Here is a 24,518-nt window from a genome sequence, read left to right as displayed (position 1 = left end):
AGCAACATCTTTGACAGTAATGCTGGATGTGGGTGAATTACATGAAACTTGCATGACAAAAATACATAATTAGAGAAACAACACATGAGGGCAATTGCTGCTTCATCTTCTGTGTGGAAGCTATTTGACTCAGCACTTATAATACAGTGTTCATAAATTCATTATATGAAAGTAACCTTTAATTGTGAAAAGGCTAAACAAGTCACAGAAATGGTTGATACAGCACTGTATACACTATAGCTTCAAGTTTTATTTCCACCGAACACTGTTAGTTTCTGACATTCCCACTAGGTGCCATGCATGTAAAAGTTATTCCAAAAGTCATAATGGAGCCATAACAGTTGGAGTGTGCACAGCATTGCTTATGCTTTCATGAATCCAAATCCATTACTACAGTTCAGAGATGATTCCAGACTAAACATTGCAAGCCACCACCTCAATTCAAACTGTTACAGATTGTACAATCATTTCACTGAAACTGCTGGGTCAAGGTCAGCCAGCAATCTGTGACAGCAGCTGAACAAATTTGGCAATCTTATATTTGTAGTCTGGGTAACTCAAAGAGCTGTGCCAGATTAGAATCGAATATTGCTTGCTTTACAGTGTGAATGGTATTATGGAAATGCCTGCATTCAGCTCCTACTACCTGAAACTGTTGCAGGCTTTAAGACAAACTGACAAAGAAAAATGAGCTGAGTTTTCTGTATAAATGTTTAACAAAATACAGACTGATGATGATTTTCTTAATAAAACTGTGTTCATTGGTGGGGACACCTTTCATACCTGCAGGAAAGTGAGTCAGCACGTTCAGATGTGGGGTGAGTACAAACCATGTCACATAATTGAACACTTTCAGGACTCAACTAAGGTAAACATTTCTTGTGCTGTAAGCTGTAACAAGACTTACAGTCCTGTCTTTTCTGCCAAGTCAGCTCAAACTGGCATATCATACCTAGACATGCTTGAACATTACTTGATGGCTCAGTTACAACATAATATGGGCACAGAATTTATTTTACAGCAAGACAGCATACCATGACATTATCTTTGTGAAGACATCCCGTACCTCCACAGGAATTTGCTGCCTTGGATTGGATGTGGTGCAACAATATCCTGGCCACTGTGATCACCTGAATTAACCCCACCAGACTTCAGTGGGCTTACATTAAAGACAATGCCTGTTCCTCTGTTTTCTGGATAAATCACTGAGCTGTGACAATGGATAACACAAGAAGTTGCCACTGTACATCAAGACATCAAGGAAATTGATTACAGATGGGACATTTGTAGTGTTATAAAAAGTTAGCCACGCTCAACATCTGTAAATAAAACTTGGAGATATACTGCAGTCAATGCTATATCAAACATTTCTGTAAGTTATTCACTTTTTTCACAATCAAATGTTACTTTTGTACAACAAACTTATAAACACCCTGTACGTGAATTATGCTTGATGAGTATTTGAAGATGGCTCTGCCAAAACATAGTATTAATAATGACCGTCCACGCAAACCAATCAGGAAACATTTGTTGAATTGGAACACATTCACAGACTAATATTTGGAACTAATTTCCTTTATTAACAAAAATGACATATTTCAATGTCCTCTATTCATTGCCACACTATTAACCATTTTTACTTTACTCACGGATGTGACTAGCAGACTGATACTGGTAGGCATGAAGTGGTTGCTGTTGCATGTGCTGTGTTTGCCTTTCATCTCCCTGCAGGATCTGCTGCTTATGAACTTGAGAGGGCAGCTGCTGCTGTGAAGGTCCATAGCGAACTGGTGGTGCTTCAGGATGCATTTCCACTTGTTGGTATACTGGGGGACTGAGCGTTGGCGGTGGTGGTGGAGGTGGTGGTGGTATTGTTGTGGCTACAGTAAAGTAAAATAGGTTTTCAAAGTTACATGAGAACAGCCAGATCGACTGCAGGGTATTTCCTGCCTGGATCAGTAATAAATTTACTCTGTGATCTAAATGGAAAGTACATCTTAATTTCTTGAATAATCATACTTTTACCAGAAACTGTACTGGCATATATAAACATGCATAACTTTAAGTATAATGAAACAATTAATAGGTACAGTCTAAAAGAGGGGACTCTCTACCAGCAGTATTCAAACTTTCTTACAAGTCACCAAATTGCTGTGATTCTTGGCATCTGATTTTTCTTTCAATAACATATCTAATGTCAAATATGAATGCAATGATGCAAATTTTCAAGAGATAGAATATAAAAACAAGGCGTGTAATATGACCAGGGTCAACAAGTCAGAAACAACGAAAGAAAACAATAGTGCTGTTTAATGAGACATGACAAAACATTTTGGACTTTGTTTAAAAATTCTGAGTGGGTTGAAATATGTAATGATTATTAATATGTTTTGATCCTATTCTGAAAATAATTAACCTAGAACTCTTGAAGAAATCTATGATTTAAAGTAGTGCCAGTTTATCAACATGAAAAAAGGTCATTAAATGTAAGGATCTAATATATAGTTACTAGTGAAATACAAATGTACTCTAAATGCATGAAAGTGAATGAGTTGGTAAGAAATCACATATCATTTAAGGTTTTGAACTCACTCTGATACTGTATTAGCACATACATTCAGATGCTGCATAGAATGTAGGATGTAGGTGCTCTTTAGTTCCAGTTTGTGTAATTTTTTAAAAGCACTAATATTTTACCTTGTATAAGTTTAATTTTAATTTCTATATACAGTTTGTATTTAATATACATAATATATAGTTTGCGTATGTTTGTATAATATGTGAAAGCACAATATTTGCAACATTCAGATAACACAGAAATAGTAAAATCAATCATAAATATTATCCCCTAATTTAATATGTTGTCAATGCAAAGAGCAAACTCTGTATAGCTACACATTGAACAGAATCTAGCTACTCTTCAAGAAGAGTGATGCCTTAAACTATTGAGCAAGATGCTAGGTGGTGCATTTCACCCTCCAAATACAATAAAAGCCTCTCTCTCTCTCTCTCTCTCTCTCTCTCTCTCTCTCTCTCTCTCTCTCTCTGTGTGTGTGTGTGTGTGTGTGTGTGTGTGTGTGTGTGTGTGTGTGTGTGTGTGTGTGTGAGAGAGAGAGAGAGAGAGAGAGAGAGAGAGAGAGAGAGAGAGAGAGAGAGAGAGAGAGAGTTTTACAGTGTTTTGCAGAAATGAAAAAGATATTCAGTGAGTGATAAACTAAAAATAATTGATCGTGTGAAACATGGTGATACAAAGGCAATACTCAAGAAATGAAATAGCACTAATCCAATGCATTACAGAACTATGTCACTAATGTTGATTTACAGTAGGATTCTGGAACACACATGAAGTCCGTTTGAAAAATTCCAGAACTTTCACAATTTCTTGCCACTGGTGTGTTGGAACAAAATGTGCTTGACACCTCTGCACATGGCTGTGTTTTATGTGTAGCAGCTGTATGTTCCATTGTTGCATGTCTGTTAGTTATTGTTCAGTGCCACATGGAGTAGAACGTAAAGTCACACATTTTGCGAATTTCAGGATGCAGAGAAGCAACATATCTGCATTACATTTTGTGTGAAACTCCAGAAAAGCTTTACAGAGACACACTAAATAATGCAGAAAGGCTGCAGTGATTAAGCCATACTCAGTGTTACAAATGCTGCACACGGTTTAAAAATGGCCAGATGGATGTTAAAGATAACCCTCTTTCGGGATGCCTTTTGATGTTTACCGATGACGCTCATGTCAGGAATGTTAACAAAACTGTGCATGCCAATCAAAGACTTGACAGAGAGGTTGCAGAATGATTTAAAATTTCAGCTGGATCATGTCATGAAATCCTGACACAGCATCTTCGAATGATCATGTTGCTGCAAATTTGTCCCATGGCTTATGAATCAAGACCAGAAAGACCTTCACCTTGCAAGCTGAAAGAGCTTTTGGAGTGTGCAGATGAGAACTGGCAATGAGATGTGTGTCTACAGTTATGATATTGAGACCATGGTTCAGTCTTCAGAATGGATAGGGAAAGGTTCTCCACGACAATAATAAAAAAGCTCGTCAGGTCAGGTCAAATGTCAAAGCCATGCAAATAGTTTTCTTTGACTGTGAAGGATTAGGTCATCATGAATTCATGTCACAGGGACAAATTGTTAATTGATGGTGTTATCGGGATGTGTTGTGACATTTGTGAGAAAATATGAGAGGGAAAAGCCTGAAATGTGGTGAGGCAATTCATTACTCTTGCATCACTATAACCCACCTGCACAGTCATCTCTGTTGATGTGTGTCTATTGCACAAAAAACAAAATCACTGTGCTACATCATCCTCTGTACTCTCCAGACCTGACCCATTGGGTTTTTCTTTTTTATTTATTTTTTATTTTCTAAACTCGAAAATCGCATTGAAAGGATAAAGATTTGCAATGACAGACAAGATAAAAGAAAATTTACAAATGGCACACAGTGCGATCCAGCAATAGGTGCATAAAGACTGCTTCCTGAAGTGGAAATGGTACTGGGAGTGGTGTGTCATTGTGGAGATGAGTATTTCGCAGGAGACCATGCACAATAAATAAAATGTAAGCCTATAAGAATTTGTGGACGAAGTTATGGAATTTGTTGAACAGACCTCGTATTGTATTTGAACTTTATGAATTACACTGAAGAAAAAGATTTATTAACAGATAGTTAACACAGATTTAAAAAACATCTTTCTTGTTTAACACCACTAGCTCTTTATACTGACAAAGTAATGAGCACTATCGATGGAAGATGTCAAATTGCTTTCATATCTTTTGATTTCCAGATGACTTTTCACACTGTTCCCCATAAGAGACTTCTAATTAACACTTGTGCCTATAGAGTACTGTGTTAGTTGTGTAATTTGCTGTCATAAAGGTCACATTTTGTAGTCATCAAGTAAAACAAAAGTGATGTCTGGCACCCTTAGAAGATGTAATAGATGCACAAGTACTGAAGAACCTGCCTACTTTACACTTATCTGTCCTCTTCTAGGGTATTGCTGCACCATGTGGGATCTGCATCACATTGACTGGTGGAGGAAATCAAAAAATTCGAATAATGGCAGCTGATTTTGTGTTATCCTTAAATACAGGAGAGAGTGCCATGGATATGATACCCAAATTTGAGTGGAAATCATTAAAACAAAGACTTTTTCATTGCATGAAGATTTTTCATGAAATTTATATCACCAACTTTCTTCTACAAATCTGAAAATATTTTGTTGGCGTCTACTGCCACAGAGAGAAATGTTCACTGTAATAGAATAAGAGAAATCACAGCATGTGCAGAAAGGTTTATGTGTCGTTTTTCCCATGGGCTTTTCAAGAATAGAACGGTAGCGAAATAGTGTGAAAGTGGCTCGATGAACACTCTGCCCAGGTACTCAATTGTGAATTGCAGGTAGTCGTGTAGATGTGGGGAAGTAAAGAAAAGGGGTGAAACCATGAAATGACAGTGAACTTGATTAATGTGTTTATAGATGGCTTTTAATAAAGCAAAGTAAAGGTGTGCCACTTTCCAGGCCAATTATTGAAGCATGAGCTGCAAAATCCCACTTTTATTTGTATGGCAAAAAAGACATGATTGCTCTTATTTGATGGTTTTAAGGGCAGATATTTCACTAATGAATAAGTCAAATGAAGGATAAGGAACGTCTAGCAATGGTGAATCTGCTTCATAATTTCTTGAAGTTCTGCATTGTGAATGGGTACATAAAACTTGTAATGATCAGGTGTCATTGTAGTTTTTGTGTAACAATGCTATGAGCCTATTTTGTGCCCCTCACATTGCTGGCGCTGAATCAATGGTAACTGAGATAAACATGCCTCATTTCAGGCCAATGGCTTCAATTGCCTCTTCAACAGTTTGCAGCAAGTCAATTGCTCTCTTTGTGTCTTTCATTGCCACCAAATCTAACATTTATTCTGTCATGTGCAAATTTATGTTGACTCCACAGCATACATTCAGGTTGTGTCATGTCCAAAATGTCGATCAAATCATCCACAGCAATCGAGAATGCAACAAACTTGCTATGATTGTCAGTTATTTGTATTTGTATTTCTTTATTCATGCTGTAAATCATGATTAAGTGCAGAGTTTTTATAAGTGATATAGGATAAGTCAGGTTTTATGTAGTACATACAAGTTTATACATACTGTGATTTAGAAAACAACAATTAGTACATGCTGAATACTAATAACATAGTATGATTAAAAATAATTATGTGATCATTTACAATGTATTTTCTTGGTGCTCCAAAAAGCCAGAAAAAGAATAGAAGCAGTGGTCAAGCAAGTACTCCTTTAGTTTCACTTTAAACTTAGATAAATTTAATATCTGTTTCAGATAGAATGGAATGTGATTATATAATTCCAGTATGACACAGACCACCACTACAAATATTTGTACTTTCTGTATTGACATCCAGGTAATACTTCCACCTAGTACCATGAGCATGGAAATCATAATTATGCCTGAAGATACTGTCTTCTTTTAAAATGCTTATTTTTATGAAGATTAGTACTTTAGACATATATATAAATAAGGAAGGGGCAGTATGCTGAGACTTATAAATATTGGTCTACATGAATCTCTGTATTTATCATGTGTTATTATGCTAACAATCTTTCTTTGTAGCCCACATATTTTTCTGCTGCATATAGAGTTCCCCCAAAATATAGTTCCATACATCAGTAGTGAATGGGTACTACTGTGGTACATTGTGACCACTAATGCATGTCCTGAATTCTACAGGAGGAGTCTTACAGTGTATGTAAGAGTATTTAATTTTTTATTTACATTATTCATGTGTTTCTCCCATTTCAGATTATCCTGGATAGGTGTACCCAAAAATTTTGTCATATTCACAGATGAGACAGTTTTTCCATCAATGTTAAAAATCAGTCTTGCCAGATGGTGTTCCTGTGAAAGTCTCGAAATTGATTGACACAGTTTTTTCAGAACAAATTATTATTTTATTTGTTCTAAACCATTGTGTTAATCATGTACTACATCTGCAGTTGTTTTTGTAGGCTGTCTTCAGCACATGACTTAATTAGGATATTTGTGTCATCTGCAAAAAGTACTGTTATCCCTTTAGTTAATTATTGTTATTGATCATTCACATAAAGAATGAAACAAATGGGCCTAAGGACTGACTCTTGAGGGATTCCGTATCTGATTTTTTTGTGCATTACTATGAAAATTAGAAATTGACTGCATTTTTATATCTTGTATTTTATTTAAGTGTTCTGTTGACAATCATACAGGTAGGAGTGGATCCATCTGTTTGGTATGTCTCGTAGTCCGTAATTATGTCGCTTCTGCAACAGAATGTAATGATCAATTACATTAAAAGCTTTACTATGGTCAAGGAATATGACAGAAACATGTTGCCTATTATTTACTGCTCTTAGAGTTCATCTAGTAATGTAAAACTAGCTGACTGGGTTGATCTGCCTTTTCTGAACCCATGTTGCATATCACTTACTATCATATCTTTATTTAGGAAAGCTGTTAGTCTTCTAGGAATCAGTTTTTCAAGAATCTTGCCAAAGTCTGACAGTACTGATACAGGCCTACAGTTTGCAGCTGCAAATTTGTCTCCTCACTTTTACACTCTTAATGATGATTGACAATATCTAATAACAGTTCTATTATTAACACTGCACTTGCTTTGATGATAATAGTTGGTATTTCATCAGCAACAGTTGAATATTTATTGGATAATCTTTTAATGACCGTAAACAATTACTTGAGTGTTATTGGAGACATGAATAGAGTTCCTGTACAAATATTTGAATCTGAATGTAGTGTACTGCTGTCTGTTTCTGAGCTGTAATTTTTAGTAATCAGGTGTTGTGGTGTATCTGAAAAGTTGCTGTTAAATTAGCTACATCTGTAAGGTCAGTTATTTTTTTGTTATTTTCATTAAATTCTATGTTGTGGTCTAAAAAGTAGTACCTGTTACTTTTTTGATGACATTCCAGGTTGCTTTAGTCTTGATCCTGTAATTTTCGATTTGATTGTTGTTTTCCATCTTCTTTGCTTTTGATATAACTTGCTACAAATCCACTATATCATTTAAAATAATTAATAAAACTGGGACTGGGTATTCATATAATTCTCTTTTGTTCTGGTGCAATATTTTTATTCCTGCTGCGATCCATCAATTTGATTCTGCATTGAATTTATTACTGATGTTTGTTTACAAAAATCTATTTCACAAAAATGTTTATATGTGACAATAGATTTAGCGAACTTGTCATCTGTGTTATTTTATCTGTGAACATCATTCCAGTTGGCTGTTCGCAAGAGAGAACAAAGGTAATCTACATTTTCATCATTGAACTACCTGACATTAGCTCCAGTTTTTTGGGATTTTATGTCTCCTGGAACAGCTGTTGTTAGTATTTTGGCACGGTGATCACAAATACCAATGTTTACAATGTGTGTTGCAGGTATATTTATCTGTACTTACAAAAACCTGATCAATGGTTGCTGTAGAAGTACTAATTGTACAAGTTGGGTAAGTTACAATTGGTTTTCATTTAAAGGACTTCAGTAGATCTTTAATTTCATCTTTAAATTTATTCAGTTTGGAGAAATCAAGACTGAAATCTCTGCATATGAAGATATTTTTCTTGAGAGTGTTGAAATTCTCCAACAGCTCTCCCATATTATTATGAAAAACTTTTTTTATCGCCACACAGATGATAACTGTATTTTACTTTGACGGTTCTACGTCTCTTTCTCTGGATAATTATCATATCTGGTTATATTGATTAATTTTTTGACATAAATGCAGCTACCACCATTCCTGATTATTTTGCAACAAAATGTACCTGCTAATCTGAACTGAGGTAAGTGTGTCAGTTCTAACATGTTACTGTTCAACCAGTGCTCAGTGAAACATAAATCAGAAGTATCATTCAAATCGTTTAACAAGATTTCTTTTTCATTCAGCTTATTATAAAGAGACTGAGCATCCTGATAGGGCAATTTAAAGTTTGAACTACGGATTTGGTTGAGTCGTGCTTGACCACTAACCTCTTTTTTTTTTTATCTAGCGTTGTTAGCTGAAAAGAATCGTCCTCCTTTTGAGAGATGAGTGACGTCTTCCTGGTAGCTGCTTCCCTGGGATCTGGATCTTGTAATTCTTGTGCTGTGGTGATTCAAATTATAATTCATTTGTCAAGAAGCATTTGTTTCATTTTCGGCTATTTATCTCACTAGCTTTCAAACTGTATTTATTCTGTCAGAACACTGACGTATTCAAGCAGACTTGGTCCTTGAAAGATTAATGCAATTATTGTGTACAACTGTTAATTTTAATTGTCTGTTATTGTGAAAACCGTGACGTAATAATTTATCTCGTGACAGTCTTTCCATGTCGAAGTTTATGGATATTTTGCTTTTGCTTTGCCATGTCAGCTATGCGACAAGTTATTTGTCGTGAAATACTAATTTCGGAAGGCTTTCGTACCTCTAATGCCACCACGAGTTCTGCTCTGTGAACAATGCACTCCATAATGAACTCGCCATAGCTGAAAGATTTATCAGATCTGATAATTCAGAGCGCTGTTTTTGCAGCTTGCTTTCAACGGCGGGCCGCTGCAGATGGTTGCCGACTAGAAATAAGATACAACAGAACGGACTATATGATCACCGGATTTCTGCAAGAACATATGTATAAATAGAAACGGCACAAACACAATGATTTTATCGTTGAGATCGGCTCACTGTGTAGCAGAGCATCTCTTTAGGTCAGCCAACTTGTTTTCTCTTTCATCGTCAATTAAATCTTTCAATTCCTTGTGGGTTGTTGTGCACTGCCGTTCTAAAACATATTTGCGCTGCCTGGCGATTATGCGACTGCATAACAGACACTAAGAATTTTCATGAACAAACAACGCCGCATCACCCTGCTGAATAGAATGTCGCGTCATTATCGAGTACTTCCGCGAAGTACCCAACAAAACCGCGACAGACCGAGCACATCGAGGCCCACACATCGTGCACGCATGCAGTTTGGGATGTCATGCCCGACCCTGCTTAACACCAACAATCACTTCGCAAAAGAAGTCAATACGGATCGCCAAGCGACAAACAGCATATTGACGTCAAAACAGGAAACATTCTGACCACTTCTAGGGCTATATTTTCACCTGGTAGCGGCATACTACGCTAGCGCACCGAGTAATGAACATACCTATGACGCTTCAACATCCTGCGATGTATACAATCCGCACTGCAGCACTTGGCATGCCGTCAGTTTAATTGTAACCACCCGGTAAATGTACACCAATTACATACGATACAATTCAACACTATTTTGAATATAAAGAAATTAAAAATAACGATGTGAGTTCTCGGAATCAGGTATTTGGATTGCAAGCATTACATAGCGACAAAATAACTGATGGATACTGACATTCGTGGGAGGTTTATATTTTGCGGGTTGTGCCATCTATAATTGAGGTTACACATTCCTCTGTGAGGTGATGCACATGAAGTCGTTTGTGGGATGATAAATGTGATAAACTGGAGGAGTTTAGAATGCCGACAACCAAGAATAGTGCTTCAGTAGTCACTCTTTCCATCTCTGGCAGTAAGCTTGGTAAAAAAATGTTTTCTCGGACTGCTTCTGTGAGAGTACTCTGCTCACTACAGAAGTCGATAGAAGCATTGTTGGCAGCGGATATTTGCTACTGGCCTAGTGTGTTCTTCACAGTGTGTTTGTTCTTCAGTTCGGGAAGTGTGCGCCCCCGGTAGCTGAGTGGTCTGCGCGATGGAATGTCATACCTAACAGCCGGGGTTCAATTCCCGGCTGGGTCGGAGATTTTCTCCGCTCAGGGACTGCGTGTTGTGTTGTTCTTATCATCATTATTTCATCCCCATCGACAAGCAAGTCGCCGCAGTGGCGTCAACTTGAAAGACTTGCACCAGGTGAACGGTCTATCCGGTGGTTGACCCGAGCCACACAGCATTTCCATTTTGGGAAGTACAGATTTAGGCTGGAATTTAATGTCGGGCTGCAATAGCTGGTATGGATTTGTGTTATTCGAGGAACCATGTTTGTTTGATAATTCTTCACCAAGGACTGTATAGACGCCGTTGCCACTCCACTGTTTCAGCCAGCTTGTCGCAAACCACCAGACTTAAATAAGACATTACTAAATATGAAATCACACAAAATGCGACGAGAATCGCTCCAGAGTGGCGGCGTAACTGCCAAAGCCATTGCATAGGGGTTGGCTGCTTGGAAGTCACGCATGGCTGCGTTCCAGTTTGCAGCAGTGGGCAGGGCATAACGAAGTACAATGGTGGCATACCCTCAAGCGACTGGTGTCCGATGCTCGAACGACATTGTGTTGCAGCTCTCTTGCGCCAGTGGCTGAACAGCCGTATCCTATGCCACATGTGCTGTCTGGGTTAATCGCCTCTGATCTAGGTTGAGATGTACATGTGCACCAAATTCACAAAAGTCATTGTATAGCAACATCCACATATGTTCTGGCATAACCACAAGTGCTGGAACAAAGAGGGAAATAACAGAAGTTCGGAGAAGATCGAGAGGAAACGTCAGCGAATAGCCAGCTGTCAAGGACAGTGCCACAACAGGAGCGACCTCTGCAAGAAGGGAATATAAGCGCCACTCCTGCCAGCCTCGGCTGTACATAGTGCTCAGATTGGCTCAGTATACAGTCTCTTCCTCCCCCCCCCCTCCCAAACCAGTTGCCGTGCCTTTACTGTTGTGTCCCACCCTCTCTACATCTCCACATCCTCTGCCTCCTTTACCAACTCCTTTCCCAAGGCAGCTTCCACCATGTACGCCTCCTGGATGATTATCTTTGCCCTGTCATCTACCCTTCCTAGCAACTCTAACCCCATCTTCCTGCCTCCTCCTCAGGGCTCCCTCTCCTCCCCCTCTCTTCTCCTGAGCGGCTTCCCCCTCCTACTCCCCCTCCCTCTCTTGTGCACCCTTTCAGTGTCTGCACTCCCTCCCGCCCTGTCTTCCCTCTACATCTCCCACCCCACATGTCTCCTGCCTCTTCGTGTACCCAGTGACGCCCCTACTGTCTTCATCCCGCCGCTTCCCCTGCCGCCCCTTGCTCTCCCCTCCTTTTCCATCCTCTCTGACCTTTCCCTCGGCAGGTCCCACCTGGCAGTTTTATTCTTCGTCGTGTGTGCTACAAGTGGGTTTTAAGTGTGTTGTTCTGGAGTGTTTTTAATACTGTGGCCGACTTTTAAGCTGTGCATGTCCATTCAGGGTCTTCTCTGTGTTTCAAGAATCGCCAATTGTGTTTTATAACTTTCTGGTGACTTTTTTAACTGTCCCCCATGAACGTCTCCTTGTCAGTCTATTTTTACTTCTATTTTCTCCCTTTACTCTGTTTTATGTTCCCCTTTTTTATCATCTTATGTGTGTAACATTTTATTCTTATTTTAGCTGCCATGTCACTTGGCTGAAGAGTGGCGGACTGTGCCACTGACAGCCCTCTCCAGCCCCATATGCGGCAGGGGAATGGAATCACAATAAAGAAACAAAATCAGTATACAGTCATTAGTACTCAGTATCGGCTCAGTGTAGGGACATTACAGGAACGTATTCGCGGAGCGTGCTACAAGAATGGCTAGTAGTGAGCCTTAACAGTTGCTTGTCTGGACTTGTCTATAGCGACGAACATACCTGTTTGCACGTTGCCCATCATTTGTGACTACTACACTCCTAGAAATGGAAAAAAGAACACATTGACACCGGTGTGTCAGACCCACCATACTTGCTCCGGACACTGCGAGAGGCCTGTACAAGCAATGATCACACGCACGGCACAGCAGACACACCAGGAACCGCGGTGTTGGCCGTCGAATGGCGCTAGCTGCGCAGCATTTGTGCACCGCCGCCGTCAGTGTCAGCCAGTTTGCCGTGGCATACGGAGCTCCATCGCAGTCTTTAACACTGGTAGCATGCCGCGACAGCGTGGACGTGAACCGTATGTGCAGTTGACAGACTTTGAGCGTGGGCGTATAGTGGGCATGCGGGAGGCTGGGTGGACGTATCGCCGAATTGCTCAACAGGTGGGGCGTGAGGTCTCCACAGTACATCGATGTTGTCGGCGGAAGGTGCACGTGCCCGTCGACCTGGGACCGGACCGCAGTGACGCACGGATGCACGCCAATACCGTAGGATCCTACGCAGTGCCGTAGGGGACTGCACCGCCACTTCCCAGCAAATTAGGGACACTGTTGCTCCTGGGGAATCGGCGAGGACCATTCGCAACCGCCTCCATGAAGCTGGGCTACGGTCCCGCACACCGTTAGGCCGTCTTCCGCTCACGCCCCAACATCGTGCAGCCTGCCTCCAGTGGTGTCGCGATAGGCGTGAATGGAGATGTGTCGTCTTCAGCGATGAGAGTCGCTTCTGCCTTGGTGCCAATGATAGTCGTATGCGTGTTTGGCGCCGTGCAGGTGAGCGCCACAATCAGGACTGCATACGACCGAGGCACACAGGGCCAACAGCCGGCATCATGGTGTGGAGAGCGATCTCCTACACTGGCCGTACACCTCTGCTGATCGTCGAGGGGACACTGAATAGTGCACGGTACATCCAAACCGTCATCGAACCCATCATTCTACCATTCCTAGACCGGCATGGGAACTTGCTGTTCCAACAGGACAATGCACGTCCGCATGTATCCCGTGCCACCCAACGTGCTCTAGAAGATGTAAGTCAACTACCCTGGCCAGCAAGATCTCCGGATCTGTCCCCCATTGAGCATGTTTGGGACTGGATGAAGCGTCGTCTCACGTGGTCTGCACGTCCAGCACGAACGCTGGTCCAACTGAGGCGCCAGGTGGAAATGGCATGGCAAGCCGTTCCACAGGACTACATCCAGCATCTCTACGATTGTCTCCATGGGAGAATAGCAGCCTGCATTGCTGCGAAAGGTGGATATACACTGCACTAGTGCTGACATTGTGCATGCTCTGTTGCCTGTGTCTATGTGCCTATGGTTCTGTCAGTGTGATCATGTGATGTATCTGACCCCAGGAATGTGTCAATAAAGTTTCCCCTTCCTGGGACAATGAATTCACGGTGTTCTTATTTCAATTTCCAGGAGTGTATTTATAAATATCCAAGTTAAGTACTGTCTATCAGCTTTATAGAAATAAAACTACTAACACTATTTGCTTGAACTGTTGGATAGCATTCCGAGAATGCTTCGTCCCTTAGGCATCCTATACGAGGCGAGTGAGTGAGACCCAACAACTGGTGATAAGGTGTTACAAACAAACCCCTTGCCTGGCGGCCACAGTCTTTTTTGTGTTTTTTGTGCTGGCGCCTTACTTTGCAGAGACACTTATTGCTTTAACAGTTTCTTGTCGTGTTTGCTAATCAGTGTTTTCAGGTGGGCGTTGCAGGACTTTTCTATGCTTTTGTCATTATTTAGATGGCTTGCCTTGTATATTTTTTGCATTTGTGTTTTCTAACATGGCCACCGCACCTGTCCCACTCCCTGCTCTAGTGCCAAGGCCGCAAGCGTTAGATGCCACACAGCTAATGCAGATGTTTCAGTTTCAGATGCAGCAAATATTGGTACCACTCAACACAGTGCAGCAGCTACTTGCTAATGCTTCACACCTGACAGAACAACCACCACCTACTACAGCTGCTACACCACCTTTTCGACAGTTTTGTGCACAAGACAAGTAATAGTCGCCCCAGTTTGAAGTGCATGTCATCATACGCAATGTACCAGGCAGTGTGAAACTTCCGTATCTATTATCAACATTAGTAAGTGCAGTGTTCAGATTAACTGGATTTGCTTATGACACAGTCGTAGACTCCCTAACAAACTATTATGACCAACAAGTGAATGTGGTAGCAACTAAGTATCAATTCTTTAATTGCAAAAAAATGGTCAGAACAAACTTATCGCGAGTGGGTAACAGATCTGTAGGGTCCTACAAGAAAATTAAAATTCAAATGCGCTTATGGTGCTTTATATTGGCATGTTATGTTGTGTGATGTGATTTTGTACAAGGTGCCTGATGTCAAACTCAGAGAACAGATTTTGAAACAGTCCAACCCATCATTTCAGCAGGTAATGCTAATATTACATCAGTGTAATTCAGGTGCCTTGTCGGTTCATAAATCTGAGTAGCAAACTATCTGCCGGCTTGAGCCCCTTAGTTGCGATCGCCCCATTCCGCACCAGCAGCGTCCACTAGCCACGCTGGGTAAACAACCTCCCATTCGGCGTAAGCAGTTTGCTAAACAGGCGAACAGAATTAAGTCTTGCCCGCAGTGTTATTCACGGCACAAACGCCAAGACTGCCCCTCCCGACAAGCTCAGTGTTAAGCCGTCGGCACACGGACCGTGCATCCGAGCGTTGAGCATGCTGAGTTTCTGACGTCATAGCGTGGAACAGCACGTTCTGGAGCCTTTCCGAACGTGCAGAGCAATATCTGGCATGTCAGATATTCTGAGCGTGCGTCTGAGCGTTCCCCAATGAGATGGCACAACGCCACCTACGTCACACGCACGCCGTCTCCCTCCAGTACACAGTTGTGAGGCGCCATATTGGCATTTATTTCAAGCCTATATGTATATATGCCGTTTCTGAGCACCAGCAAATTGAGAATCACTGGAAAACCCGTTGTTAGTTGTGTGATTCGTTCCAATAAAATTATGAGATTAAAAAAAAAAAAGCGTAATGAGTAGCGTCTCTATCCAGTGATGAGTTTTTGTTGGGGGCGGTGGTTCGCGTCTTTAATACTTCCAATTTTTTTCCTAACATTCGCGTTTTTATTAGGTTCTGATACTTTATTATTAGTTTAATATAAGTATATGCTATAATATTTGATGTTAGATAAATATGTTCGATTGGCTTAATCTGCAGGACAGCCTGCGCTACTTGTATAAAGATATTTTGCTCCTTTTTCTTTTACGATTCGTAATTCACATGTTGCAAAGGTTCTGTTACTGGAAAAGAACAGTGAGCAAGTAAGACTGACCTTGGGGTTTTAAGAAAATGTGGGAATGATGAAATCTTTATCTTATGCGGAGAAGTATTCCAAATTTGTACCGCACTGTTTGTAATGGAACTTTTGTAAGTCTGTGTCCTTATTGACTGGACATGGTACTGTCCTTTTCGTGAACGAAGGAGGAAATGTGCGTTTTAACGTGGGAATTTTACGCGCGCCCGTTGAGTAAACACTGTGATTTACGAACTAGAAACATCCCTCAACTGCCGATGGAATGCGTTGCGATCGCGTATATCACGTTGGGACCCACGTACCGTATGTGAACAAGTCACGTCGTTCCTGAACGTTCAGCAGCACGTTGAACTTGGCACGCTCAACGTTAACGTTAGACAGCACAATCCGTTTGCCGACGGCTTTACGCTTCAGGTAGGAAAGGACATGTGCTATCCGTATGTTTGCTACACAACAAACATAAGAATTCGACCCACTCACAAAACTATAGTCACAAGGCCCATGTCATTAATGCAGTATATTCCCAGTCTGCGAGAGGCATTAGCAAACCTAGTAAGTGTGCTGTTTCCACAGTGATACGTCAGTCAAAGAAACATTTTGTTCATTTACTTGTTTGTGGAAAATGTGTGAAATTTCAGAAGGACACGGGTACTCTGCCACTTTGCTAAATCGTCACACATATGAACTGTTAGGCTCTCCATGCCTGTCTAAAATTAGCACGCAATTGACGGCTTATAATGGACAAGACATTCCAGATCTCAGAACATGCACTTTGCCTGCTATGTATTACTTGCATACGTGAGCAGTGACTTTTACAGTGCTCGAATCAAACGAGTGTGAGAATATATTTAGTCTTGATTCTATTGATTGGTTTGGCTTTAACTTTCAGGACAATGTGTTGACAGTGTCTGCTTTCAACACAAAAGACAGTGTAGCTAGCTTGCTAAATGAATTCCTGGAACTCTTTTTCTGAAGGTTTAGGCAAAGCTATCAGCCGAAATTTTGCTGGGCCAGAACTGTTCCCATTGCATTACGGCACAAAGTCGCGGCTGAACAATTGCAAGATAGTGGACTTATTGCACCCATGTCAGTTAGGCAGTGGGCAAGTCCACTGGTTTTGCTCCCCAAACCTTCAGGTCGCACTTGCCTCTGTGTTGACTTTAAGTCTACAGTCAACCCACGAACTGTCATTGATAGTTATCCATTGTCACGCCCCGGAGGATCTCATAGACAAATTAGGCACTGGGCGCTACTTTTCAAAAATTAGTTTGCGTGACGTGTATCTTCAAATACCGCTCGATAGTAATAATGTCGTGTGACGAGTGCCTCAGGGCGGGTAGACCGCTCGCCGGGTGCAAGTCTTTCGATTTGACGCCACTTCGGCGACCTGCGCGTCGATGGGGATGAAATGATGATGATTAGGACAACACAACACCCAGTCCCTGAGCGGAGAAAATCTCCGACCCAGACGGGAATCGAACCCGGGCGCTTAGGATTGACAGTCTGTCGCGCTGACTACTTTTTTTTTAGCCTCATTTTGTTCACTTTTTTCGTTGCATCTGCTCGTGGCGGACGTCGTAAGACATCCGTTTAAGTTCGTTGTTGATCGATGAACTCAGTTTTTTTTATTTGAGAGGGCAGTCCAATCAGCTACCTGGGAGGACAATACCGCTCGATGAAGAATCACAAAAAGTGTGTGTCGTAAATACTCATTTGGCTTCGTTTAAATATTTGCGTTTACTTTTGGCAGTGCTTCCACTACCGCCATTTTTCAACGGTATTTGGAACAGCTGACTGCACTGAGGCCAAACTGTTCAAACTAAGAGTTTTTGGACGACATTGTCGTAGTAGGTCGTACACCTGAAGAACATATCGCAAATTTTGCTTGCTTTATTTCATGTGATATCTGATGCAGGGCTAAAGTTTAGATTGAATAAGTGATTTTTTTGAACCTAAATTGCTGTATCTTGGTCACGTCATAAACTGTCAAGGTGTACATCCTCTTCAGTCCCATTTGTCAGCCATACGAAAATTGCCAGTTCCTCCCAATATCACTGAATTTCAGTCAGTTCTAGGGAAAATGAACTATTACATTCGGTTGATACTGAATGCTGCACAATTCGCAGCTCCATCGCAATAACGTCACCTTTGTATGGACAGATGAGTGACAAAAAGCATTTCAGAAACTTAAAGACGTATTGCTCAGTGACCGATGCTTAGCTGACTTTGATCCTGACAAATCAGTTGTCTTGCAAGTTGACGCTTCCTCTCACGGAATCAGTGCAGTGCTTTAACACAGAACTGGTGATAGACCTATTGTTTTAGTATCAAAAGTGCTGTCCAAAGCTCAGTGTAACTGTTCACAAATTGAAAGAGAGGCTTTGGCTATTGTGTGTGGTGTCACCAAATTTCGCCACTATTTGTATGGCAGAAAATTCTACTTAGTAACAGATCACAAGCCTTTGCCGTACTTGTTTCATCCGACGACACCGATTCCTGTACGAACTGCCCAAAAATGGTAATGATGGGCTTTGTTGTCTCAATACCAGTACGAGATCGTGTATCGTCCGACAGCTCAAGATGGTAATGCGGACGCACTTTCACGTCTTCCGATTGACCCTGATACAGACTTAGCCGTTTCTGCTACATCTTGTATTGCTTCAATAATTTCCGTTGAAGTATAGACAAATTGCACAGGCCACGAAAGCTAATTCAGATTTGAACATTTTGCTAGCATATATTCGCACATCTTGGCCTCACTGTTGGAATAGCAAAAATAAATCTGTAGTACGCCGATACTTTGCACGTCTAGCCCCGCTGTACAGAAAGGTGTAATTCTTGTTCAAAATGACAGTGGCCAGTCACGCGTGTTGATCCGTAAAATAAGTGTGCAGTGACTTCACGAAGACACTGATGGATTGTTCGTACGAAACAGTTAGCGTGTCGACTCTGTTCTATTTGGGCGTCCATACCCTGCCAAGTGCAACGACGTCACAGCGTCACGCATGTGCGGAAAATCAGCCCTCTCCGCTCTCTCCTTGGCCTAAGTCACAATCCTCATGGGAAGGTGTGCACATAGACTATGCGGGACCTTTTGGATGGTTCAAATGGTTCAAATGGCTCTGAGCACTATGGGACTCAACTGCTGTGGTCATCAGTCCCCTAGAACTTAGAACTACTTAAACCTAACTAACCTAAGGACATCACACACATCCATGCCCGAGGCAGGATTCGAACCTGCGACAGTAGCAGTCGCACGGTTCCGGACTGCGCGCCTAGAACCTCGAGACGACGGCGGCCGGCGACCTTCTTGGACCACGCGCTGGTTGATAGTGGTTGATTCGCATAGCAAGTTTCCTTTTGCTGTTCCAATGAACTCGACAACGTCACGTAGCACAATTCAGGTGTTGTAATCGATTTTTTCCCTCGTATGCTTACCTGAAGTAAAGTATCAGACAGCGGACCTCAGTTCACATCAAATGAATATGAAATATTCCGTGAACAGAATAGCATATGGCATCTAACTAGCGTACCGTTCACCCACAGTCAAACGGGGAAGCGAAACGTTTTGTCAGAACATTGAAGTAGCAGATAGCCATACTTCGCTCCGCACACACCGGGGATGAAGCATTGTAACTGTCTCTCGCCTCATGCAGTTCGCGGCCACGAGATGGATCGTCGCCGGCGGAAACGCTTGACGGCCGCCGCCATCGGACACTGCTCCAGCCTCCTCAGCATCCGGCACCGAATGAGGCCCGCAAGTATCGCTTCGCGCCGCACGGTATTGTCTTTTACAGGGTTTTTGGCGGCAGCAGACGGTGGGCGCGAGGCGAGATCGTCCGTCGGCTTGGCACTTGCATGCATCTTCTTTCAGGTCCCGATGGCTTGCAGCACCGCCATTAAAATCAACTTCGCCTCTGTCACGTGCACGACGTTTGTAAGGTGTCAGGCAAATCCAACACCTTCCATGAAAACCCTGACAGGATAGCAAATCCGGTGGTATGTCACATAGCTCCGAACAAATCCTGGCATTAAATTAACCAAAGTAATACGATCAACGAGTGAGCGAATGGAATACCACAGACTAACGCCGTGAAACAGACGCAGTTCCGAGGGAAGAAACGAGAAAAGAAGCCGAGAGCAGAACCGTGTTAAGATAGAAGGCCCTGCGATAAGGAACGGACACCAACATCGCCGGCTGACCGCCAATCCCCCCCCCCCCCCCCCCAGCCCATGTTAAAAGATAGAGCCCTCCAGAAGAACAGTATAGATCTTACGGAAACACTACCGAGCGAGGTGGCGCAGTGGTTAGCACACTGGACTCGCATTCGGGAGGACGATGGTTCAATCCCGTCTCCGGCCATCCTGATTTAGGTTTTCCGTGATTTCCCTCAATCGTTTCAGGCAAATGCTGGGATGGTTCCTTTGAAAGGGCACGGCCGATTTCCTTCCCTAACCCGAGCTTGCGCTCCGTCTCTAATGACCTCGTTGTCGACGGGACGTTAAACACTAACTACCACCACTACACGAAAACACAAAAAGGGCCACACAAGCTGAAAGTTTTAGAGTGAGACTATACGCGTCTCTGTTACGTTGCAAACGTTAAAAACATTGCCCCACCACGAAAAGTATAACGTTTCTCATTGGATAGACAGAATTTTTGTAAGCAGAGATTAAGGTTAACATTGAAACCCTTATCGGTCAGTTGAAAACACAGTCACATACCTTTTTCTTAAACCCACTTCAGTAAACTGTAGTAAAGGGAAGAGAAAGAGTTGCTTCCGAGGTGGCGATGTGGCGAGGTGTGTGGAGCGGCGCCGACCGCCGCCTCCTGGTGCTGCCTAACCATCGACAAGGTAATGAACGCACGCGATGCGGTGCGCTTAAGACTTCACTCAGAACTGCAAAAGTCTCATCTGTTACACCCCCTTTTTACGTAATACTAGTGCCGATCGTCAATTAAACGTCCTGGTATTCACATTTGCTATTAGAAGTTAAAAATCTGAAACGCGATGATTTTTCTGTTATATAATTATTGAGAAGCCATATCAGCCACTGTAATTTACGACAAGTTAAATAAGTAAATTGATAATTGAGGGTCACTGTAGACCATTTTTGATAGTTTTCTCTTTTATGAAACTTAATTTAAACCTAGATTATACATGTGATATGGCATAGGTCATCCTTCGATCGATTGTAGAACTTGGAAACCCATTTACGGAATATTCGTTCACATTTTTGTTGAACGCAGTTGGTTTTTATCATCCTGTATTAAAATATTTCCTTTTATCAATAGCGCAATTTATAAACAATGTTTTGTGAGTAGAATATAAATTCAAATGGTAAACTTAACTGCTTTTTCGACGTTATTTTACCAGCTAACTAAAAATAGGAAAACCTTGAACCCCTTCCACTAAATTTAGTTAGTATTAAGATTCTTTTACAGGGAGTGCAGTGGAGCTGACGCTGAAATCATTTAGTATTTGGTTATATCATCGCTAGTCTCACTGAACTCTTCTGAACTCTACATGTCATGTGTGGTCTGGCATCTCCTTACCAGCAACAGGTTCCGGGTTCAAACTAGTCAATTCCCTAAAAAATACGCTCAGAGCGTCGTTGCGCGAAAGTGGTAGGGAGACACGACTTAGACCAAACAGACAGCACGCAGAATGTTAGACGATCTTTCAGTCTCTCTTCCCCCAGATTCACAGATCCAGACGACAGCGCGTCCGAAGCAGTCGCCAGAGGGTGTCATCACAACACTGCGGGACGACCCATGGAGATGAAGACGGACACGGAGCCTTCGCCTCCGCCGCCTTCTCTCGTCCTACAGACGGATCTGGGCCCACACCGCAGCAGCAATCGCCGCCATCTTGATGTGGTTCATGGCAGCAGTAGGTGAAGTACCCTCCTGGTCGTTTTGTGGGGGAAGTATCCGCCAGAATGCAGGCTGGATGGCTTCACGTCCCCTGCCGCCACAGCTTCCGGCCCGACGTTGCGCCTTCGTGGCTGCACTCCCGCCACGACGACGGCCCGTCGCTTTGGGGGAGAGAAATGACCTGGCGTAGTCACAAGCGCCGAGACGAAGAGGAAGAACGAAAGACCAGAGAAGGCGGTGAGGAAACGTCAGCCAACAGCTGGCTGACAAGGACCACGCCGCGCCAGGAGCAAGAAGCGAATATAAGCGCTGCTCCTGCCAGCCTCGGCCGGACGTTAGTGCTCAGATCGGCTCAGTATACGGACATTAGTACTCGGTGTCGGGACATTAGTGAAATGTATTCGCGGTGTTTGCTACAAGAAGAGCTAGTAGTGATCCTTAACAGTTGCTTGTCTGGACCTGTCTATAGCCCATATAGTGGGACGCGAAATTGAAGAGTCACCCATCCACCAGTGTCAGCCCAGTTTGCACGTGAATATAAGTTTAATTTATTGTTTTGTTTATGTATTTTGTAACGTTTGTGAATTATCTAAAGCTTTTTATTTATTTATTTTTTTTTTTTTCATGTACGGAGAGGGCGGCGCAACGAAAAGAGACAGCATCTTCACTGCCGGGACCAGAGAGAAAATTGCAGGCCACTACACGTCGCGGGTCGACAGACAAAGAGCAACAGAAGATCCTGAAACCGAGTTTTTCGTCGTGCTTCTAAAAACTGAAAAAATAAGAATTTGTAATGTTTCTACAACAATGACACCATAGAAAGGTTAATCATATTGTAAATGTTCAGTCCTATCTTGTCAAGGCTCATGTTCATGTCTATATGTAGTATATTTGAAGATAATAAACTAGTGTATTCTAAAAAAAGTTTAAATACGTGTTCCAAGAATTTATTTCTGAAGAATTATATTAAGGAAGAAGTATTACTGATTTATTTGACAAGATTATTAATTTTTTACAACGTTCATCGCGAGTTTAAGTCTTAACAGTTTATTCAATGTGGTTTTAATATTTATTGAAGCAAATAACTTGCATTAATATAATTCCTGAGAAGAAACAAACGACATCTAAATTGAAAAAAGTTTACGCAAACCAATTGGACTGAGTGACGTAATTCTGCACATACGACTCGAATGATGTTTTAATTAGTTTCGTTCAAGAACCATTCAGAGACAACTTTAAAAAGAATTTAAATAATTTTGAAGTTTTTTGTAACTGATGTAGGTGATGAAGTCTGCACATAGACATATGTCAAAAGAAAATCATTTATACAAAACTTACATCGTTACACTACCCCCATCGTTTGTGACAACTAATCGTAGATCTCCAAGTTAAGTATTGTCAATCTGCTTTATGGAAATATAACTATGAATGTTATTTGCTTGAATTATTGTATAGCATTCCGAGAACGCAGCATCCCTTAGGTACCCTATACGAGACAACTGAGCGAGACGTAAGAACATATACAGATGGCTGTGATAACACGTACACAAGGTACAAAAGGGCAGTGCACTGACGGAGCTGTCATTTGTACTCAGTTGATTCATGTGAAAAGGTTTCCGACATGATTGTTGGAGCACAACGGGAATTAACAGATACTGAAGGCGCAAACGTAGTTGGAGCCACACGCTTGGGACATTCCTTTTTGGTAATCGTTAGGAAATTCAATAGTCCAAGAGCCACAGTGTCAATAGTGTGCCAAGAACACCAAATTTCGATCATTACCTCGCACCAAAGACAACGCAGCGTCCGACCGCTTTAATCTAAGGATCGAGAGTATCACTGTTTGTGTAGAGTTGTCAGTGCTAGCAGACAAGCAACACAGTGAGATATAACGGCAGAAATCAATGTGGGACTCACGACAGACCTATAATTTAGGACAGTGCTGCGAAATGTGCGTTGATGGGCTATGGCAGCAGACGGCTGACCCAAAAGCCTTTGATAACAGCATTACATTGCCTGCAACACCTCTCTTTGGCTCGTGATCATTTCGGTTGGACCATAGGCGACTGGGATACAGTGACTTGGTCAGGTAAGTTCCGATTTCAGTTGGAAGAGCTGAGGGCAAAGGTTCGAGTATGCCGCAGACCCCACAAAGCTGTGGATCAAGTTGTCAACAAGACACTGTGCAAGCTGGTGATGGCTCCAAAATGGTGTGGTATGCCTTACGCGGAATATACTGGGTCCTCCACTGAACCGATGAATGATTGTAAATGGCTACGTTCGACTTCTGCTGTAGCCAGTTATGAACATGACGTTCCCAAAGAACAATATCATTTGATCAGGCCACAGATTTTCGCGATTGGTTTGAAGAACGTTCTGGACAATTCGAATGAATTATTTGGCCAGATCGCCCGACATGAATCCCATACAACGTTATATGGGACATAATACTTTCGCAGCTATGGGCGGCTATAGAGACGGCATAGCATGGCTCAGTATTTCTTGCAGAGGAGTTCCAACAACTTGTGGAGTTCATGTGACTTATAGTTGCTTTACTTCGCCGAGCAAAATGAGGTCCGACAAGTTATTAGGCGGTACTGTAACACCTACA

General features: G+C 42.0%; 1 protein-coding gene across 4 annotated transcripts in view; it reads right to left on the bottom strand.

Moving 5' to 3' along the window:
• LOC126277934 (YLP motif-containing protein 1) overlaps positions 1-24,518 on the bottom strand; it is a 665,061-nt gene that overhangs the window by 125,895 nt on the left and 514,648 nt on the right. For all 4 annotated transcript variants that reach the window (XR_007550623.1, XR_007550624.1, XM_049977517.1 and 1 more), the window contains exon 5: positions 1,650-1,880. Coding sequence is in view for 2 of the 4 variants with exons in the window: in XM_049977517.1 (XP_049833474.1) it covers positions 1,650-1,880 (231 nt within the window). In the remaining 2 variants the exon portion in view is untranslated. The remainder of the gene's footprint in view (positions 1-1,649; positions 1,881-24,518) is intronic.

This window comes from Schistocerca gregaria, chromosome 6, assembly GCF_023897955.1.
Source record: "Schistocerca gregaria isolate iqSchGreg1 chromosome 6, iqSchGreg1.2, whole genome shotgun sequence".
Taxonomy (NCBI): domain Eukaryota; kingdom Metazoa; phylum Arthropoda; class Insecta; order Orthoptera; family Acrididae; genus Schistocerca; species Schistocerca gregaria.
This window is presented reverse-complemented; position numbering and strand designations above follow the sequence as displayed.